This window comes from Triticum urartu, chromosome 6A (genome assembly GCF_056163025.1).
Source record: "Triticum urartu cultivar PI428250 chromosome 6A, HENAU_Tu73, whole genome shotgun sequence".
NCBI classification, from domain to species: domain Eukaryota; kingdom Viridiplantae; phylum Streptophyta; class Magnoliopsida; order Poales; family Poaceae; genus Triticum; species Triticum urartu.
The window spans coordinates 13,493,404-13,515,765 of NC_141878.1; the positions used below are offsets into that span (position 1 = coordinate 13,493,404).

Consider the following 22,362-nt stretch of genomic DNA (forward strand, 5'->3'; position numbering starts at 1 on the left):
CTTTGACTCAGTTGGGCAAAAAATATACTCCCTCCATAAAGAAATATAAGAGCACTTAGATCACTAATTATAACTAAATTAGTAATCTAAACGCTCTTATATTTCTTTACGGAGGGAGTAGTTGATAACATATCCAATGGACTCGATGAACAATCATGTGACAGATACGTTGATCATTGGAAGGATGGAAATGTCTGAACGCTAAATTTTTCAACTTGGGTTAAGAGATTGCTTTACATTATGAAAATTAAGGTAAAGAAAGAGATCTCTGCCAGCAAGCGAGCTATCTTTTTTGTTTTTTCATGTGGTTACGTTTACCGTGGTAAACTATTATATTGATGGAGTTCAGACTACAAGACAGGATCATACCAAGAAAATAAGCATAACTGCCCTCTTGAAAACAACAAAAGTGCCAAATTAACTTAGCAATGCAATATTATCTATATTGCAAAATATGTACGTTACACTATTTCAAATCCAACAAATTTACGCTGTCAAATGTAAAGAACAAAGGGAAAACAGAAACTAACTTGCTGCTAGCAACTTCAGTGATTCCACAAGCAGAACTCGGTCATCATATCATGATCAGCTGTAAACAGCATGGTTGCTGGCTATTGACAATGGTTGCCATTTTGCCAAAGGTCTTCTCACATTATAAAGTGGTGAATCACTAGTATATGTCCATCATTACAACACACAAAGAAAAAGGCGTTGAGATTAATTTATTAGGTCAAATCAAAGACTGATGAAACTAATATAAATTGCAGCTTAGTGAAGGCCAAATGAACAGCTCAACTGAAGTAGAAGGCAGCCATATAGAAACACAGATAGTCGTTCATCAGAATTGTGCATAGTCAGACATTCACTACTAATACAAGTCCCTCCCAGAATTACTACCAAGAGAAGTGACCAACATTTTAGACATACTACAAAAGGAAAAGCTTGGCAGATGTAAGGTACAAAGTAAAGTTCAGGCCTCCATTAGCAGCTCAGGTTACAAAGAAAATCTCTAGAAAAGGTTTCAATCCGTGCCGTGTTCCAGAAAAGAGTGGTATTTTTCGAGGAGTAACTCCTTATATTCTTGGCCTTTCCCCCCTGACGCAAGTGCTGTCACCAAGCTAGCTGTGGAAGCTTCAAGGGTGAAGCTCCTCTCATCAATTTTGGACAGGTAAGACCCAGCCCTGGGCACCTCCCCTTTCTGAAGTAAGCTTCTAACTATAGCATTTAGCATACGGGAGTCGGCAGCACATCCATTCTTCTCCATAGAAAGGAATAGATCATCAGACTCTTGTAGAGAACCTTCTTCTATAAGTTTTTGTATCATTAAGCTATATGTAACAACATCGGGCACTAATCCTTTGGGCCAGATACCATTAAACAAATCTGTGGCTTCTTCCTTCCTGCCACCTTTAAGCAATGCACCAATCATAATATTAAAAGTGATAACAGAAGGCTCAACCTTCCCGTCCATCATTTCCCTGAAAACAACCAATGCATCATCTATCCTTCCATTCTTAGAGTAACCATCTATCAGTATGCTATAGGTGACAACATCCAGTTTCAAGCCAATTGAGCACATATTTTCTAGTAACTTGCTCACTTCATCCATCTTACCAATGAACAAGTATCCACCCATCAGTGTGTTATAAGTACACACATCAGGCTTCACACCCATGGGTACCATCAGGTCGAAGAGATCCTGGGCTTCCGTAACCCTTCCATTTTTGCAAAGGCGATCCATAACTGTGTCGAAGAACACTGTGTCTGGACAGATGCCGCGATCCAACATTTCAGAAAATAGTTCATGAACCTTCTCCCATTTGCCACAAGTACAAAAACCACTAATAAGGTGGTTGAAAACTATGGTACCAGGAGCTAATCCTTCTGTTATCATTTGATTGAATTGCGACACAGTATCATCCATTTGGCCAACACTGCAAAGTAAGTTTATTACCGTTCCGTAGGTCGCAACATTAGGGTCCAATCCATGCTGCTGCATTTTTTTTAAATATACGCATTACCTCACCAACCATTTCTTCTTTAGCGTATGCAGATATGAGTATGTTGTAGACATAATGATCTGGTGAAATGCCATTTTCTACCATCAAATCAATAAGACAATGCATATCATGAAAAGATTTTTCCATAGCATACCCATGAAGCAGAATACTGTAGGTAGTAGCAGTCGGGTTTTGGCGGACTCCTAGAGGCGGCCCTTGCCGAGGCCAACAGGGAGCGGGAGAAGAAGATCCTCAAGGGAAGCAAGTACTCGGACTCCTCGCCGATACAAGGTCAGAGGCGTGCAGCTCGCGCTCTGCTGCCACAACAAGCCCAACCCGGCCACGCTGCAGCCGCTGGCCTGCCCCTTCTGCCGCAGCTGCATCTCCCGGCTCGTCGTCTCCGACTCCAAGGCCAAGGCCGTCGCGGTCGCGTGCGCGTGCGCCGGCCTCGAGGCCACGAGAAGCCGACATCGCCGCGGCTGAGCCGGAGGTGGTCGCGGAGGTCCCACGAGGGGAGCAACAGCTTCAAGGGCCTCTCGTCGGCCATGGGGGTCCCTGTCTAGCAAGATAGGGCGCGGATCCGGCAGGCTGGCCGGCGACGGCGACGGAGCGTTCCTGGACAAGCGGGGCAGAGCAGCCGGAACGACCTTCCTTGACGCACCAGAAAAACAGAGCGGAGCAGAGCAGCCGGAACTGCCGCCATCCGCTAGCGGTGAGGAGGCAGAGGCCGGCGCGCGGTGAGGAGGCGGCCGCGACCAGCAGCGGTGAGGAGGCAGAGGCCGGTTGCCGCATCGAGCATCAGCGAGGTGAGCCGGCCGCACCCGCGGGATCCGGCCGGAGAGGCAAGCTCGGGTGGCGCGATGGAGCCCTGACCGCGCCCGCTCGCCGGCCGCACCCGCCTTTCCGGAGCCGGTGCAGGCCGCGACGGCGGATGAGGGCCGGTGGAGCGTGGAGGAGAAGGGGCGGCGGGCATGGGGAGAAAGAGGAGATTCTTGCATGCGGGCGGCGGGCACTGCACGTGGTGGGCCTAGTAGTCAGAAAAAGGAAGGAGAGAGAGAATAGAGGCTGACGGTGGGCCTTTTGCAGCCAAAAACTAGTGCCGGCGCCCCCATCTGCCCCCCGATTCCCTGGGATTGCCTTGCGAGCGTCGGCCCTAGTTTTCATTAAATCCGACGCAAAACAAGCCTCTGGGAGTGCGACTGGGACATTTTTTTTAACGCCGGCACTAAAAAAAGGCTCCTCGGACGCGGCTGAAGATGCTCTAAAGCTAACTAAGGAATCTTCATAATAACTTCTCCTGTGTGAACTATTAGCTACCATGCATTGGTGAACACAGCGACAACATTGTAGGTTCTATGAAATGTATGCCAACAATGGGGATTTTGAGAAGCTAGCATAGAACAACTATGATTTTTCTATTGAGTGATGCATCATGCATCGCATACATACATGGTACTGAAAAGAACCGTATGAACATAGCCAGCTACTCGCTCATGCTTTGGCATGGCCTTTTGATCTCTCGCTGCACGTTCGTGCTAGCTAGGTAGGCTTGAGGGGCAACCGGGAACTAAGGCGTGCGATTACCATAACAATGACAACAGGGATCACGTGTTTGGCATACCTCGTTGGCTCGTTAGACGGAGGTTCTTCCAACTAGCCAGTTACATCTTCTTTTCATTGCATGGATTGCCGCACGACGATGTGGTGGCTGCTCATGCTGCATGGCGTGCCTATCTCGTCAAGCCGTGATGCCCACCACCACAGCTTGCGATGACAAGCTCGGCCTGAAGCGCAGGTACTGCCACACCCCGGTCTTGTGCAATGATATGAATGTAATCCACGATCGATAAACCCGATGATGGCTTTAAATCCTTACCATTGTGAAAAATGACATATTAATTGAACTTTTTTGTTGTCTCACTATGTTGCCTAGAAACATGATGTACCTTATCGCGTAAAAAACAAACATATAGAAACAAAGTCACTTGAACCAAGCAAGAAAATAAGAAAAAGTCTGATTAAAAGCCAGATTATCACAAATCCACGGTGCTAGTATGCCACTCGTTGCTACCAACTAAATATCATTAATGGATAATGTTGACATCTCAAGACCTGTGTGAATGACATTGATAAGCTACCTGATGCTCGTCAGCCAAATCATGGCACTTCATATCCATGTACCTTTTTTTTTTTACCAAATTAGTGGAGTATGGACAATCTAGCACCTCTAGGCCCCGCTCAGTCCCCTCATTTGTACATTTCTTGGACCACCCCTAATTAGCATTACATGTGGCCAGGTATGCAATGTAATCATCAATATTAGCCTACATGACTTGTCTTCCAACCTATATTTATCATGAAGTATGCCAACTCTGCAATTTTACTGACCGGATGCATGTAGTTTGGATTGTTAGGCTACTTTTCAAGTATCGTAGAAATATTCTAACAACACATTTGGCATATACCAGAAAGTGCAATGATGGTTTAGAGGAGGGAGTTGAGGATAGACGTTGATTATTAGTTTTAATCCCAATCTTCTATTGGTATCAAATGGAAATGGTCTCTGAGAATTCGAGGGGAGTTTATTCCCTTATTTGGTTACTGAGGATTTATGAGAGAATTGCTAAGAAAGGATGACATAATTTATGATGAATTGTCAAAATGTTTGTGGTAAAGCAATTCCCCTCACAGCTCTCATGCCCTCCCCTCTAAAATGTGAAATGTTGGATTTTCAATTCTAGCACTTACTCCCTTCTAAAAATCTATTGCTTCCAAACATGTGACTTTATATCTCTGGATTTCCATTCTCTCCATAGTTGTCTCCAACCAAGCAAGATATAAAGTAAAGTAACAAATCTCCATAATAATTTCTCCGCCATAAACTATTAGCCACCATGCATTGATGAACACAACGGCAACAATGTAGGTTCTATAAATTGTATACCAACTATGGTGATTTTGAGAAGCTAGCATAGACCAACTAGGGTGTTTTCTTTTGAGTGATGCATCATGCATCGCATACATACATGGAACTGAAAAGAACCATATGAACATAGCTAGCTACTAGAACATGCTTTGGCATGGCCTTTTGATCTCTATGTACGTGGAGCTAGCTAGGTAGGATTGAGAAGCAATCGGGTACTATGGCGTGTGATTATCATAGCAGTGACCTCAATCATGACATTTCCGGCATACCTTGTTTGACGGAGGTTCTTCCAGCTACTTCTTCTTTTTATTGTACAGATCGCCTCAGGACCACACGGTGTCTACTCATACTCCATGAAGTTCCTATCTCGTCATGCCATCATGCCCTCAATCTACAATCAGTAGCCCGGCCTAAATTATAGCTATGACGCGCCGTCTGCGACAGTGATCTGAATGTGACCTGTCCCTCATACTGATGACCATCGACCAATCCACGATCAATAAAACTAGGCATGGCTTCGAATCCTTGTCCGTCTGTAAATAATCTCTTTATTGAATTTTTTATTGTGGCATTGTGTTGCCTAGACAAATTCTACACCTTATCGGATAAAAAGTCGGCATATAGAGAAACAAAGTCACATAGGGTCCATTTGGTTTCGGTCATGGGCGAAAAATTCTATGCGTTGTCTTATTAGTCGGCATATAGAGTAACAAAGTCACATAGGCATCAACGCAAACGGGCGCAACCCCCATGGGTTGGACCTTTTTTCTTTTTCTTCCTTTTATTTTTTTTAAGTATGCGACCGACCGATTCATCAAACTCAAGATCTGTTCTTAATTAAGAGAGAACCCCAATAACACTAGGATAGGAGCTTTGGGCCTACTTACTTCATTTCTTCCTTTTCTTCTTTCTTCAGTTCGCGCGAAGCCCCCGGTTCCCAGCTGGTTATTTTTTTATCTGTTTTTTTTCTGGACCGGTATTGTTTGGTTTTTTCTTTCCTTTCCTTTCCTATTTCTTTTCTTTTTCTCTTTCTACTTCTTTTCTTTTAATTTTTAATTTTTTGTTTTCCTTTTCTTTACTTTTTTTTCAAAATTCACAAACTTCTTCCAATATCGATGACCTTTTTATTTCAAAACTGATGATTTTTTAATTTATTAATTTATAAAAAAAATCGATGAACTTTTTTAAATTCAATGAAGTGTTTTCAAATTTGATGATTTTTCCAAATTCGATGAAGTTTTTTCAAATATGATGAATTTTTTTTCAAATTCGACTATTTTTTAAAAAACTGATGAACTTTATTAAAAATCATGATTTTTTTTTTCAATTTTGCTCTTTTCTCTTCATGAACTATTTCTGAATTTGCGAATTTTTCCAAATCGCCTTTTTTAATTCAAGGGTCAAACACCCCCAGTGGCCCCACTTAATTATGAAGAGGCGAAGGAATCGGCGGCGAGCCGAGCGACAGAAGGAAGCGAGAACGAAGCAAGCGAGCGCGTTGGGCCGCCCCAAGAGCGTGGCTGCGTGGGCCGCCCTGTTCAGAAACTCTCCAAGCTTCTCCAAACATTGTCAATCAATCACCTATATTACTCCAATGACAAGTGCTCGACATGTTTAACATGAAACTAATAAACATACCGAATATAGACTATACACATAATTCACGCGTAATTGATCTCCTACCTAATATTAATGCTGATTAAACTTTTTGCCTGATATGACCATGCAATTAATTTTCTATCAACGTGCATTGCACGTACACATTTGCTAGTTTATTCAAATGGGTGAAGGCATGCTATTAAATGTTATATGGTGGAAAAATACAAAGAAAAAATATACTTGGACGAAAAAAATTAACACCGTACAGATGTAGACGCTCATATACACGCGCATGCACTCATCCCTATGAACACACACAAGTACACCCTACCGTATAAGCACCGGCATATTATCTTGAGATTGGCGAAGTCACAAAAAATGCATCATAGTCGACGGAAACAAGTCTTCCTACTAAAATCGCATCGCCGGAAATTCTGACATAAATCCAGAAATAATGCGAGCACCAGGCTTGACATTGCTCCTCGTTGCTACGAACCTTTTATGGCCATCATAAATCAAAGCATGCTCTCACCTTCCAATGGTTCGTGAAAGAGCATGAGGCGGTGTTTGACATCTCTAAGAGCGAAGAGGTAAAAAAAAAAGGCGAAGAGAGTGAACAAATGGAATGCGTATAAGCAGAATACGTGTCCACGCCATGGAAACGTATTCCAGGTAGTACGCCAATCTATTTTTCCCAACCCCATTTCCGCAGAACAGGTCCGGATCCGACGCAGCCACAGCCCCACCGCGCCGCCGCCATGACCGACGCGCCGTCCGCTCCCGCCGGCGACTCGCCGCCGCCGCAGCAGCAGCCAGAGAGCGGCGGGTCCATCTCCTCCATGGTGGCCTCCTCCGCGTCCTCCGCGGCGGCCGCGGCCGCGGACTACACGCGCCGGGGCGAGGCCTTCGGGGCCGACCTGGCCACCGCCGCCAGGACCGCCGTCGACACCGCCCACGCGCACGCCTACTCCTCCGCCATCGCCGCGTCCGACGCCGCCAACGCGGCCATGTCCGGCGCGCTCGCCGCCGTCCCAACAATCACCCAGGCCGCTAAGGTTCCGCCTTCTACCCCCACATTCCCCTCCGATCTCGCCGAAATTTGCTCAAGCTCGGGTTGATTTGTATTTTTCCCTTGGTGTAGGAAGAGCTGGAATGGGTGAAGAAGGAGTACTTTGCTCGTGAGCAGATGGCGCTGGGCAAGATCAAAGGTGAGCAGATCGTGGGTTACAAAATCGCATAACTATGGACGGATTATCATGATTAGCTTGGGTCAGATGAATGTCCAATGGTCGGATTTTGATCTCTCGTCGGCGCATTTGTGGCTGTATACGTTGAAATCAAGTATTGATTGTTGCTGCCTTTGCAGAGGGTGTCATCATGGCCATCGAGCATCCGGGCATTGCTGCGGGCTCAGCCACGGTTGCAGGAATCGTGCTGCTCAAAAGTAATCTCATTTCCCTGGAAACCATTTGCTTTGTGGCGTTATGTTGGATGAGATTGAGATGTTTGTATTAGAATCTGATTTGTCATTGCTTGCTATTCACAAAGAAATACGGTACCTGCGTGTGGAGGAATGCTTTGCACATTATTTACTCTTGTAAAGGATAATGAGTTTTAAGTTGTTTGCAACCATTTCCCCCCTGTATCTTGAATGAAATTTAAAATTTATGTTTCATTTCTTTCAGTTAACTGGAATGTCTTGATACTACCGCAAACCAGTTAACTGTGTCCAACTTAAATTATCATGCACATATCCTTTCCCTGTAGATTCAGGTTGTCTGATCGCATTATTCTTTTGATATTGGATATTGGATTAGGTGAATTATATTACAGCTTCCCTGAAATTCAGTTCAGATTATCCAACCTTTAATGTGTAGGTGTAGTTTCTAGCATTTCACGGTACGAATTACAAGGTTGTTGATTCAGTGGAAGTTTGCTCCATGATATTCCATGAAGGCTGAAAAATTGGATGCTTTCTTGTATACTGCTAAATTAAGTGTGACTGAAACTGAGTCATTGATCGTTGCAGGGCCAAGGAGCTACCTAATCCAACGTGTACGGCGTGTATTTGTCAGCAAGGAGGTGAGCACTACCTGTCAGTTTAATTAGCTCATACTTCATTGTGAATTGACAAGTTATTTGCTAGCTTAATATTTGGAAGCTGCATCAACCATCTTATAACTTGTCATATCGTACTACTTGTTGATCAACTCTGACCTGTTGAGCAATATGTTTTATTATTTGCATCAGCATGTTATAATACAGTTCCTTCTGTTTTTAGAACATAAATGATCACGATTTTATGAAGTTCGTTTATGGTACCTGCAGTCTTTAACAACAGGGTTGATTTTCCTTAGAAACAATAATAGGTGGGTTGTCTAACACAACTTGCTGTATTGTAGACCCTACTTTCTGGTATCCAGGCTGAAGTGAATCACATGCGGCAAACAGTCAATCTTATGTCGAATGAAAGCCAAAAACTGATGGTAACTTTCTTTATGTGTAGATTGAACACCAAGACATTTGTTTTAAACCTGGGAATTGTAATTTCTATGTAACTCATGGTTAAAACTATTGCATATGCGTTCCAGGATCGAGCTGCAACAGCAGAAAAAAGATTCCAGAAAGGATGGAATACACTCAGGCATGTAGTTCCTTGTTTGACCCAGTTATCATTTCTGTTTCTATTTATTTTTCATATAACATTGGAATGGATGTACACCTTCTCAGGGAAGAAGGGCGTGCCATTCAAACTGAGTTGAAGCAAATCAGTGATATTGAAAACCAAGCAGTAGGTGCGTGCAATTCCTTGAGAGGCCATTGCTTTGTTTAATAACTTCGAATTTGGTGTGGAAATTTCTCGCCTTGAATCTTACATATGATAAAATTCTCCTTCTTAGGTCTCAAGGGAATTCTTGATCAGCTTCCAAGAGCACATGCATCTGAATTTCGATCAGAGGTCAGTAAATATAACTGTAGTTTGCACTTCATTGCACTACTATTCTCTTCAACTATGTACAGGTTATGTGTTGACTAGTTGTACTATTATCTTTGCTCGTCAATCCGTCCACAATAGATTGCACCCATCTCCTTTGTAAATATATGTAATTTTTTGTTGTTGGTGAAGCTGGAGAATTTTGTAATGTAAGTTCATGTCAACATTGTTTTCTCTTTTCCCGGCAGATTTCCGGCCTAGCCTCTCAGGTCAAGAAGGAGAAGCGTGTGCTCAACTCCGCCCTCACGAAGATTGTGAATTATGGCGTCCCTATCTAACTGTCTCCACCATTGTCCCTGCGGCCATATTTCTTCTTCTTTTTAACCTCAAGGAACATGACGTGCAAGCCATTGGCGGATCTTTCTCAGAAAATATCTTCCCATGGAATGGAAGAAACAATAAGTTTTGTCACTCCTGTAAATGTGCTTCTGCTGCGCTGAATTCTCACCAGCAACAGATGACACTCTGCGGTGTCTTTGTTCATCGACATTGGTTGATGTTATTTTAATATATATTTTGGTATGATTTGCAGTTCTCTTTTCGTAGTATATGTTTGCATGGTGCTGGAGGTTCTGACACTATATGCTCCAGTTTTTTTTCCCTTTTGCGGGGAAATATACTCCAGTTCGTCATATAGAGGATTTTATGAAATTGCAAAATTCTAACCATATATAAGGTTCAAGATGTTGCATTGTAATGTAAGGCACGTTGATTTCCTTTGTTCAGCAACTATACTTGAAGTATAATATATAATAGATACAGATTAATTGGACAAGATGAAAAGAGGTTTCTGAATGCCAACCCAATGATCTCTATTAATTTTGTATTGCACAATCCACATATTCTCATTTAAAAAAATAAATCTACATTTTTTTAGCAATTTCTTGGTCAAATATAAATGTCAGATGTGCTTTTCATATTTTGGACCCCTTAGAGCAACTCTAGCAGACCCCGCAAAACGCCGGCCCGCAAAACGCGTTTGCAGTTCGCGCAAAACCGTTTTTGCGGGCCGGCGCGGGCTAGCACAGATGCAGACTCCCCAAACGGACCCGTAAAAAAGTATATTCACGGGATATGCTTTTTTACGGGTTGGCTATGCGGGTTTTGCTCGGGCAACAGCGCAACGACCCGCAAACAGAAAAACTGCAAATCTGAAATTTGTCATAGGGTTTCACAAACAAGTTCAAATTCAAATGACATAAACAGTTTGTGCGCAAATAAAAGCGAAGTTCGTTACGCAAAAGAGGGCATGCAAAGGTACGCGCCCATGTCAGGCATCATCTTGGGGGTCGATCTTCACTACGCGTCATGGAGTCCATCTTGAAGTTCATCGGCGCCACCGTAGCCTTCGTAGCCACCTCCGTCGCTTGCTCCAACTCCCGCACCGAAATCATCCACATTGCCACCATATGGAGCAGAGAAAACATCACTGGAACTGGCAGACGGACCGGCCGAGGCGACCATTCTCCTCTTCAAGATATCTCTCCTTGCCATATCATGCCATGTTTTGGTGACGTCATCCATGTCATTGCGGTTCATCGACATGATCTTGTTCTCTTCGGCGAGCAACAATGACAGCGATTTGTTTTCAGATGCATGTGCTTTTCTCTCCTCAATGGCAGCTTTGCGCAGCCCCTCTTCCCTGAGCATTTGCTATTTTTCTTGCTTCTCTTTTGCCTTCTTCTCGGCCAACTCTTTCTTGATCTCCAATGACCTCAACAACATCAACTCGTTTGATTGCACCATGGCATCAATCTTCTCCTTCAAGCTCGATGCTTCTTGCTCTCTCTTTATCTTCTCTCTAGTCTTCTTGTCGCCATCAGGCTTGTTCAGATTTCTTAGGCCATCATCATCCTCATTTTCATCCATGTTTGTAAGTGAGCCTCTCTTTGGTGGGGATTCTTTGTTGATCAACTTCCACTTGTCGCACTTTTGGAGCAACTCCCAACAATGCTCTAATTTGAAGAATCTGCCTTTTGAAGCTTCCATGTCCTTGTATCTATGTTGAGCAATCTTGTCCTACACAATGTGAACAAAGTGATGCAATCATTTCTCATGATACATTATGATGATGCACAACTTGAACAAAGGCAAAGCAAACTCACATAGTCGGACTCCACGGTGCCACTTGGAGGTGCATTGCGTACTTGCTCCAAGCAAGCTGCCCAACGGCTGCACATAGGCTTGATGTTCTCCCAACGACCTTGAAGTGACCGGAATGTGGGTGGAGTCCTATTGGGGTAGTTTTTCATAATGCGGAAGTATTGATCTTCAATCCTTTGCCAATATCTCTTGGAGGTTTGATTAGTACCTGTGCATGCATCAAGAGGCACCGCACTCCATGCTTTGATCAAAGCTTGATCTTCCAAGATCGTGTAGTTCTTCGATCTTTGGCTTTTCCCAGTTTTTGCTTGTGAATGCTCAAACGCTTCCGCTTTGATCTCCTCCAACTCGTCTGCACAACCATGATCGTCTACGCCGCCCTTCGTTTCATTGTAGTCGAATGGTTCGAAAGGGGCTTGATCAATGTCAACCGCATTCGTGTCCAACAAGTTCACGAATTCAGTTGTTGCATTGTTCGAACCACCACTATAGCGAACGATAACAAGTCACGAGATATCGAGAATAATGACGAAAAATGAAAGAGAATAGCCGAAGACTGAAGAGATATACCTTTCGGCCATTTCGTCGAACCCTCGCTCGCGGTGGGAGCAGCACCGTTGAACGGCATCGCCGGAGCACCTCCTTGCGTGGGGGGGGGGGTGGCGTGAGAGGTTGAAGAAGATGGCTTCCTTGAAGCCAGAACCTTCCTCCTCTTTGCGCCCGCGGCCTTGCCGGCCTTCTCCGCCGCCGGCCGGGATCGCACTGCGGCGTTGGCGCCCGGAGCGCGGGCCATCGCGGCGGGGGCAGCCGGATTCCGGCCCTGCTGAAAGGATCGAGATGGACCTAGAGGGGGGGGGGTGAATAGGTACAATTACAAATTTTAATTGTTACTTAGCAATTTTAGGCACAAATGCGGAATATGAAAGTGAGCCTAAAAATTGTAAGTGTAGTACTAAGTGCTAAGCAAGATAAATAAGTAATACAAGTAAGTAGACAAACAAACACAATAGATATAAGTAAGTGCTAAGAGACAAGTAACCACAAGTAGAGAGTTAGGGTTAGGAATAACCGCAACTCCGGGAGACGAGGATGTATGCCGATATTCACTTCCTTGGAGGGAAGCTACGTCACCGTTAGAGAGGTGGATGTTACCACGAAGGCACACCAACGCCACGAAGGCTCACCCTATTCTCCCTTTGAGACAACACCACGAAGGCGTTTCTCAACCACTAGTGGTAGACCTTGGGGTGGTCTCCAAACCCTCACAAACTTTTTCCGGGGGTAATCACAAAGGCCGATTCCTCTCCGAAAGACTCCTACTGCCTAGGAGTCTCCAACCTCCAAGAGTAACAAGATCGAAGGGGAAAAGCTCAAGACTTGCTCAAATCACGAATTCCTTTGGTGCAAAGAAGGAGAAGGAGTGGATCTATCACTTGATGGGACAACTTCTCTCGAAAGTTCTCAAATCCCTCGGGGATCTAAGATTTGGTGTGGAAGAGTGTGTGTGAGAGAGAGTGAAATGTGTTCTAGGGTTTGTTCAAAGTGAATGGTCAACCCTCTCCCATGGGGGAGAAGGGCTATATATAATGTGAGCTCAAATATGGCCATTGTAGTGCAAGTGAACGGGCAGGCCGGACATCCAGGCCAGGGGCCGGACATCCGGCCTGGCAAGCCACTTGAAGAGCAAGGCAGAAACAGAGCAGGAAACAGAGGCGCCGGACATCCGGGGGTCAAGCCCGGACATCCGGCATAACAGGAAGGCCCGGACATCCGGCAGGTGGCCGGACATCCAGCGCGCAGCCCAGCATAAAAACATTCTCTGGACAGCTATGCCCGGATATCCGGCAAGGAGGCCGGACATCCGGCAAGCACTGGGAGCCCGGACATCCGGCGTAGAGGGCCGGACATCCGGCAGCAGCACTGCACAAAAGTGCATTCTGGAATGGCTAGGCTCGGATATCCGGTGAGAGGCCCGGACATCCGGGGAGCAGCCCGGACATCCGACACGAGGCCCGGACATCCGGCACGAGGCCCGGACATCCGGCACTCCCAGAGACAGAATGATTCAAAGTTAAGAGGGGATAAAAAGAACTATGGAAAGGAGTAGTTTTGACTCGAGCAAGTCTGTTACGAACCCAATCGATCCCCTCTTAATAGTGTGGAATCCTATACTCAAGGAAACAAAATGTGACATCATTTTAACACTTCATCCTTGAGAGAACCCACTTCGTATGCTCTTGATCCACACACAATTTGACGAACCGGGGACCAACACCTGAGATTCACTTGACAACCATTGTTAGTCCCCTACATGTAGATTGTCATTAACATCAAAACATAATATAAGGGCATGATTGCACTTTCAATCTCCCCCTTTTTGTTTGTTGATGACAATCATACATGTAGTATCATAAATGTAATAAATAATCTTAGCAATGACAATCATGAGAGAAAAAAGGATACAAAATATGTTTAGTTACAATTTGCTTTTAGCTCCCCCTCATTGTGTGCATGCGATGAGTATATTAGGATGACCCACACAAAAGTTCGTATGATAGCATATGTAACACAAAGAGATAAGAGAAAAAAAATGAGAGACAAGCACATATGAAATCATCATAACACATCAAATAGACTGAGAACATTTCATGGCCACACACTAACATAACATAGTCTCAGACGAACAAGCAGGCACACGAATAGTAACATAGTCTCAAACGAACAAGTACCATAGGTAGCAACATAAAGTTGAAATAACATCTCATAGCATGACCATATTACTAAGATACTACTTCTCCCCCTTTGACAGCAACAAGTAAAAAGGGGCGAAGAACTAAACAGGCTCAATCACTCCTGGCGGACACTACTAGGGAAAAGCCTATACACAGAATTTTACCAGTAGCGCTGTACAAAATCAAGCGCTGCTGCTACTTAGTAGCAGTGCGCGTAAATAAACCGCGCTACTGCTATGACTTTAGCAGTAACACGTGCTAGCGAAAAGCGCTGCTGCTACGTTTGAACTGGGCGCACATGGCTAGCCCAACCTAGCAGTAGCGCGTATAATGGCCCAGCGGTACTGCTAATCTCCTTAGCTGCAGCGTGTATTCCAGAACACGCTGTAGCTAACGTAGCAGTAGCGCCCTTTCTGGAATGCGCTGCTGGTACTTTTGACTTAACCACGCGGTTCGTCCTTCCCCACGGCCACTTCATCCCCCAAATCAACTCCACTCTCGCCGCCGCCGTCGCCCCTCGGCCGCCGCGCGCTCTCCCCACGCCGCCCCCGACCCCAGATTCAACGCCGGTCCCGCCCCCGACCTCAACACCGCCCGGGACGCCGCCCCCGACCCCGACCTCAACGCCGCCCCGGACGCCGCCCCCGCCCCCCGACCTCAACGCCGCCCCGGAGCCCCGACCACGACCTCGACGCCGCCTGCCCCTCCCTCGTCGCAGGCACCCGAGGTGAGCATGCCTGCTCCTCCCTCTCCCCTACCTCTGCCTAGGGTTTCTACCTCCATCAAATTAGTTAGGGTGGAAACGAATCGGATGCGGATGCGGCTCAAATGAGTTAGGATTCATGTAAGGGTGGAAACAAATCAAATTTCTAAGATGAATCATAAAACGAGTAAAATTTGACCACTTATTTCACTTTATAGTTGGATAATTGGAATATCCAGTACCACTTTCCACCCCTATAGGTTCATCAAATTAGATGGTAATTAGGGCAGTAGTTCTTAGGTACTAATTAGTTAGTAAGAACTAGGTACTAATTAGGTACTAGAATATTTTTATTTATAGTAAGTTTATTTTTAGTAAGAACTAGTTGAATTAATAGAACTAGTTAGTAAGAACTTGTTGCTATTTTTTTAGTTAAAGCAATTTTCCCACATCGACGTGGACGATGCCTATCCTGCATCCTCGTCGTCGAGTCGGCGGAGGACGACACCTGCTTGACCAGATGGGCCATGTCCGGGACTGGGCTCCGCCGGGGTGGTACTGGGAGGCGCTACCTATCGGGGGGCGCAGGTTGGTGAGGAGCCAGCCTGTCGTTAACCCGAACCTTCTTTGGTGGCGGTCGCGTGGGCCAGTGACGGTCCAGAGGCTCGAGGACTCCGCGGAGGTGGTGCGTCACCGTGTCAGTGAGGAGGACGCGCACGTCCGTCTCTACTTGTTTGCGTTGGAGCACAGGTTCTCCAATACCTGGCAGGTTCTCCAGGGATCTCACTGGAGCTATGATCCCGTGATGGTTCCTTCTCTGTGGGTGTCCACCGCCCGTGCCGATACCCGTCGTGTGCTATGATTTTAGTTGTACTAGTGATGTTATATGTATGACACTATTCGGGATGTATTAGTGATAATATTTGACGATGTACGGACGCATGAGATGATTTACTTTTGCTTATTGAATGCATGCTAATTTGAGTCTTATAATATATTTTGAAATGTATATCTTGTGTTGCTCAATATCCAAGTGGTCGGTCATGTTTGCAGGTTACACCTCCGAGTGGCCTATGTTTTGCTGGAGTGTTGATTCATTTCCGTTCCAGCAAATTTCAGGTGCTCGATATATCCTATTTTAGCAAAGGTCATGCCGGATTTTTCCGTGAATTTTGGCATGACTTTTGCCAGAATATGTAGGAAATATCGAGTGCCCCGAATTTGTGTGTTGAGTATCCTGGTAGTTGTCTTTTATCGATTTTCAATCAATGTTTTAACTATGAACATAGGAAATGTCTGACGACAAAAAGGATTTCGGTATTCGCAAATACTGCGAAGACAAGCGCGGCCTGTGCGACGGAATCTTCCTAGATGATGATAGGCGCTTCAGCATCAAGCTGGACGAGAACTTCGAAGTGGATACAGTAAGTCACAACGACAAGTCTTTTTTCGTAATTAAGCATGACATCTGCTTCATTTGCTTCAACTTATATTTTTTTACTATTCTACTAGCGTATCCCCTGCCATGCAAGAGTTTTTGTATTGGATAAGATAGGTTTCAGTCATACTATGGAGGTAAAGAAAGTTTATTTGAAGACCGGGCATGGTTATATTTTCCACGCAAAATTATACAATTCAGACGACTACACCTATTTTGGATGCAAAACATGGCGAGCACTATGCAAGACTTATGCATTTCAGCCTGATATGGTTATCACCTTTGATATTCGTCCGGAAGATGATATTGAAGGTAATACCGACATCTGGGTCGATGTGCAGATGCCTCCAGTTACACCAAAATGTAAGTTTCTCAACCATATTTATGTCTTTGATATTGTTTATTCAAAAATAGTTGACAACTAATTTGTATTGTCAGCTTATTTCGGTGCAAGCAAACATGTCCAGCGCTTGGTAGACAGGACCTACTACTGTCCCGGGGCTGAACTAAACTGCGAGGAGCTAAGTCATTATGTTTCATGGCTTGAGGATCTTGATACCGTCAAGACAAATTCTTCCTGGACTTAGAAATCTTAGTACTGAAAACGTGCGACCAATAGTGTTCGTCATGAACTACGGTCACATCTATTTAGGAAGGATGGTAAGATTTTTACTATTTGTCCTCAGTGCATCTTTTCCATACATTATTTGTGAAGCTAAACTTCATTGCTAAGTATGTGACCATGAAGGAAATATGCCCTAGAGGCAATAATAAAGTTATTATTTATTTCCTTATATCATGATAAATGTTTATTATTCATGCTAGAATTGTATTAACCGGAAACATAATACATGTGTGAATACATAGACAAACAGAGTGTCACTAGTATGCCTCTACTTGACTAGCTCGTTAATCGAAGATGGTTATGTTTCCTAACCATGGACAAAAGAGTTGTTATTTGATTAACGGGATCACATCATTAGAAGAATGATGTGATTGACTTGACCCATTCCGTTAGCTTAGCACTCGATCGTTTAGTATGTTGCTATTGCTTTCTTCATGACTTATACATGTTCCTATGACTATGAGATTATGCAACTCCCGTTTGCCGAAGGAACACTTTGTGTGCTACCAAACGTCACAACGTAACTGGGTGATTATAAAGGAGCTCTACAGGTGTCTCCAAAGGTACATGTTGGGTTGGCGTATTTCGAGATTAGGATTTGTCACTCCGATTGTCGGAGAGGTATCTCTAGGCCCTCTCGGTAATGCACATCACATAAGCCTTGCAAGCATTGCAACTAATGAGTTAGTTGCGAGATGATGTATTACTGAATGAGTAAAGAGACTTGCCGGTAACGAGATTGAACTAGGTATTAAGATACCGACGACCGAATCTCGGGCAAGTAACATACCGATGACAAAGGGAACAACGTATGTTGTTATGCGGTCTGACCGATAAAGATCTTCGTAGAATATGTGGGAGCCAATATGAGCATCCAGGTTCCGCTATTGGTTATTGACCAGAGACGTGTCTCGGTCATGTCTACATTGTTCTCAAACCCGTAGGGTCCGCACGCTTAAGGTTTCGATGACAGTTATATTATGAGTTTATGCATTTTGATGTACCGAAGTTTGTTCGGAGTCCCGGATGTGATCACGGACATGACGAGGAGTCTCGAAATGGTCGAGACATAAAGATTGGTATATTGGAAGCCTATATTTGGATATCGGAAGTGTTCCGGGTGAAATCGGGATTTTACCGGAGTACCGGGAGGTTACCGGAACCCCCCGGGAGGTATATGGGCCTTGGTGGGCTTTAGTGGAAGAGAAGAGAGGTGGCCAGGGCTAGGCCGTGCACCCCTCCCCCCTAGTCCGAATAGGACAAGGAGAGGGGGGCGGCGCCCCCCTTCCTTCTCTCTATCCTCTTTCCCCCTCCCGAATCCTATTCCAACTAGGAAAGGGGGGGGGGAATCCTACTCCCGGTAGGAGTAGGACTCCTCCTGGCGCGCCCTCCTCCTGGCCGGCAGCACCCCCCCTTGATCCTTTATATACGGGGGCAGGGGGCACCCCTAGACACAAGTTGATCCACATGATCATATTCTTAGCCGTGTGCGGTGCCCCCTTCCACCATAATCCTCGATAATATTGTAGCGGTGCTTAGGCGAAGCCCTGCGACGGTAGAACATCAAGATCGTCACCACGCCGTCGTGCTGGCGGAACTCTTCCCCGACACTTTGCTGGATCGGAGTCCGGGGATCGTCATCGAGCTAAACGTGTGCTAGAACTCGGAGGTGCCGTAGTTTCGGTGCTTGATCGGTCGGGCCGTGAAGACGTACGACTACATCAACCGCGTTGTGCTAACGCTTCCGCTGTCGGTCTACAAGGGTATGTAGATCACACTCTCCCCTCTCGTTGCTATGCATCACCATGATCTTGCGTGTGCGTAGGAATTTTTTTGAAATTACTACGTTCCCCAACAGTGGCATCCAAGCCTAGGTTTTATGTGTTGATGTTATATGCACGAGTAGAACACAAATGAGTTGTGGGCGATATAAGTCATACTGCTTACCAGCTTGTCATACTTTGGTTCGGCGGTATTGTTGGATGAAGCGGCCCAGACCGACATTACACGTACGCCTACGTGAGACCGGTTCTCCCGACGTGCTTTGCACAAAGGTGGCTTGCGGGTGACAGTTTCTCCAACTTTAGTTGAACCGAGTGTGGCTACGCCCGGTCCTTGCGAAGGTTAAAACAACACCAACTTGACAAACTATCGTTGTGGTTTTGATGCGTAGGTAAGATTGGTTCTTGCTTAAGCCCGTAGCAGCCACGTAAAACCTGCAACAACAAAGTAGAGGACGTCTAACTTGTTTTTGCAGGGCATGTTGTGATGTGATATGGTCAAGACATGATGCTAAATTTTATTGTATGAGATGATCATGTTTTGTAACCGAGTTATCGGCAACTGGCAGGAGCCATATGGTTGTCGCTTTATTGTATGCAATGCAATCGCGCTGTAATGCTTTACTTTATCACTAAGCGGTAGCGATAGTCGTGGAAGCATAAGATTGGCGAGACGACAACGATGCTACGATGGAGATCAAGGTGTCGCGCCGGTGACGATGGTGATCACGACGGTGCTTTGAAGATGGAGATCACAAGCACAAGATGATGATGGCCATATCATATCACTTATATTGATTGCATGTGATGTTTATCTTTTATGCATCTTATCTTGCTTTGATTGACGGTAGCATTTTAAGATGATCTCTCACTAATTATCAAGAAGTGTTCTCCCTGAGTATGCACCGTTGCGAAAGTTCTTCGTGCTGAGACACCACGTGATGATCGGGTGTGATAGGCTCTACGTTCAAATACAACGGGTGCAAAACAGTTGCACACGCGGAATACTCAGGTTATACTTGACGATCCAAGCATATACAGATCTGGCCTCGGAACACCGAGACCGAAAGGTCGAGCGTGAATCATATAGTAGATATGATCAACATAGTGATGTTCACCGTTGAAACTACTCCATCTCACGTGATGATCGGACATGGTTTAGTTGATTTGGATCACGTGATCACTTAGAAGATTAGAGGGATGTCTTTCTAAGTGGGAGTTCTTAAGTAATATGATTAATTGAACTTTAAATTTATCATGAACTTAGTCCTGGTAGTATTTTGCAAATTATGTTGTAGATCAATAGCTCGCATTGTTGCTTCCCTGTGTTTATTTTGATATGTTCCTAGAGAAAATTGTGTTGAAAGATGTTAGTAGCAATGATGCGGATTGGATCCGTGATCTGAGGTTTATCCTCATTGCTGCACAGAAGAATTATGTCCTTGATGCACCGCTAGGTGACAGACCTATTGCAGGAGCAGATGCAGACGTTATGAACGTTTGGCTAGCTCAATATGATGACTACTTGATAGTTTAGTGCACCATGCTTAATGGCTTAGAATCGGGACTTCAAAGACGTTTTGAACGTCATGGACCATATGAGATGTTCCAGGAGTTAAAGTTAATATTTCAAGCAAATACCCGAGTTGAGAGATATGAAGTCTCCAATAAGTTCTATAGCTGCAAGATGGAGGAGAACAGTTCTGTCAGTGAGCATATACTCAAAATGTCTGGGTATAATAATCACTTGATTCAATCGGGAGTTAATCTTCCAGATGATTGCGTCATTGACAGAATTCTCCAATCACTGCCACCAAGCTACAAGAGCTTCGTGATGAACTATAATATGCAAGGGATGAATAAGACTATTCCCGAGCTCTTCGCAATGCTGAAAGCTGCGGAGGTAGAAATCAAGAAGGAGCATCAAGTGTTGATGGTCAACAAGACCACTAGTTTCAAGAAAAAGGGCAAAGGGAAGAAGAAGGGGAACTTCAAAAAGAACAGCAAGAAAGTTGCTACTCAAGAGAAGAAACCCAAATCTGGACCTAAGCCTGAAAGTGAGTGCTTCTACTGCAAGCAGACCGGTCACTGGAAGTGGAACTGCCCCAAGTATTTGGCGGATAAGAAGGATGGCAAAATGAACATAAGTATATTTGATATACATGTTATTGATGTGTACTTTACTAGTGTTTATAGCAACCCCTCAGTATTTGATACTAGTTTAGTTGCTAAGATTAGTAACTCGAAACGGGAGTTGCAGAATAAACAGAGACTAGTTAAGGGTGAAGTGACGATGTGTGTTGGAAGTGGTTCCAAGATTGATATGATCATCATCGCACACTCCCTATAATTTCGGGATTAGTGTTGAACCTAAATAAGTGTTATTTGGTGTTTGTGTTGAGCATGAATATGATTTGATCATGTTTATACGGTTATTCATTTAAGTAAGAGAATAAATTGTTGTTCTGTTTACATGAATAAAACCTTATATGGTTACACACCCAATGAAAATAGTTCATTGAATCTCGATCGTAGTGATACACATAATCATAATATTGAAACCAAAAGACGCAAAGTTAATAATGATAGTGCAACTTATTTGTGGCACTGCCATTTAGGTCATATTGGTGTAAAGCGCATGAAGAAACTCCATGCTGATGGGCTTTTGGAATCACTTGATTATGAATCAATTGATGCTTGCGAACCATGCCTCATGGGCAAGATGACTAAGACTCTGTTCTTCGGAACAATGGAGCGAGCAACAGATTTGTTGGAAATCATACATACTGATGTATGTGGTCCGATGAATATTGAGGCTCGCGACAGGTATCATTATTTTCTGATCTTCACAGATGATTTGAGCGGATATGAGTATATCTACTTGATGAAACATAAGTCTGGAACATTTGAAAAGTTCAAATAATTTCAGGGTGAAGTGGAAAATCATCGTGACAAGAAAAAAAAGTTTCTACGATCTGATTGCGGAGACAAATATTTGAGTTACGAGTTTTGTCTTCAATTAAAACATTGTGGAATAGTTTCACAAACTCATGCCACCTGGAACACCACAGCATAATGGTGTGTCCGATCGTCATAACCGTACTTTATTGGATATAGTGCAATCTATGATGTCTCTTACCGATCTACCACTATCGTTTTGGGGTTATGCATTAGAGACAGCTGCATTCACGTTAAAAGGGCACCATCTAAATCTGTTGAGACGACACCGTATGAACTATGGTTTGGCAAGAAACCTAAGCTGTCGTTTCTTAAAGTTTGAGGTTGCAATGCTTATGTGAAAAAGTTTCAACCTGATAAGCTCAAACCCAAATCAGAGAAATGTTTCTTCATAGGATACCCAAAGAGTCAGTTGGGTACACCTTCTATCACAGATCCGAAGGCAAGACATTCGTTGCTAAGAATGGATCCTTTCTAGAGAAGGAGTTTCTCTTGAAAGAAG

General features: G+C 44.4%; 2 protein-coding genes across 2 annotated transcripts; one reads left to right on the plus strand and one right to left on the minus strand.

The window, feature by feature from the left end:
• Positions 1-911: 911 nt before the first annotated feature.
• LOC125513311 (uncharacterized) lies at positions 912-3,045 on the minus strand. The gene has a single exon (XM_048678392.2). The coding sequence runs from the start codon at positions 1,997-1,999 to the stop codon at positions 1,022-1,024; it is 978 nt and encodes a 325-aa protein (XP_048534349.1). The 5' UTR covers positions 2,000-3,045; the 3' UTR covers positions 912-1,021.
• Positions 3,046-7,188: 4,143 nt separating this feature from the next.
• Positions 7,189-10,055, plus strand: LOC125515228 (RGS1-HXK1-interacting protein 1). The gene is made up of 9 exons (XM_048680667.2): positions 7,189-7,580; positions 7,667-7,733; positions 7,892-7,969; positions 8,555-8,607; positions 8,928-9,011; positions 9,117-9,169; positions 9,256-9,320; positions 9,426-9,484; positions 9,709-10,055. Exons 1-9 carry the CDS (start codon positions 7,284-7,286, stop codon positions 9,796-9,798), a joined length of 846 nt encoding a protein of 281 aa, XP_048536624.2. The 5' UTR covers positions 7,189-7,283; the 3' UTR covers positions 9,799-10,055.
• Positions 10,056-22,362: the final 12,307 nt, after the last annotated feature.

Excerpts from the sequence above, each read along its gene's own strand:
- LOC125513311 (XM_048678392.2), bottom strand. The coding sequence starts at position 1,999 with ATGCAGCAGCATGGATTGGACCCTAATGTTGCGACCTACGGAACGGTA.
- LOC125515228 (XM_048680667.2), top strand. The coding sequence starts at position 7,284 with ATGACCGACGCGCCGTCCGCTCCCGCCGGCGACTCGCCGCCGCCGCAG. Across the intron at positions 7,734-7,891 it reads GGCGCTGGGCAAGATCAAAG|AGGGTGTCATCATGGCCATC; the intron begins GTGAGCAGATCG and ends CTGCCTTTGCAG. Across the intron at positions 9,012-9,116 it reads ATGAAAGCCAAAAACTGATG|GATCGAGCTGCAACAGCAGA; the intron begins GTAACTTTCTTT and ends TATGCGTTCCAG.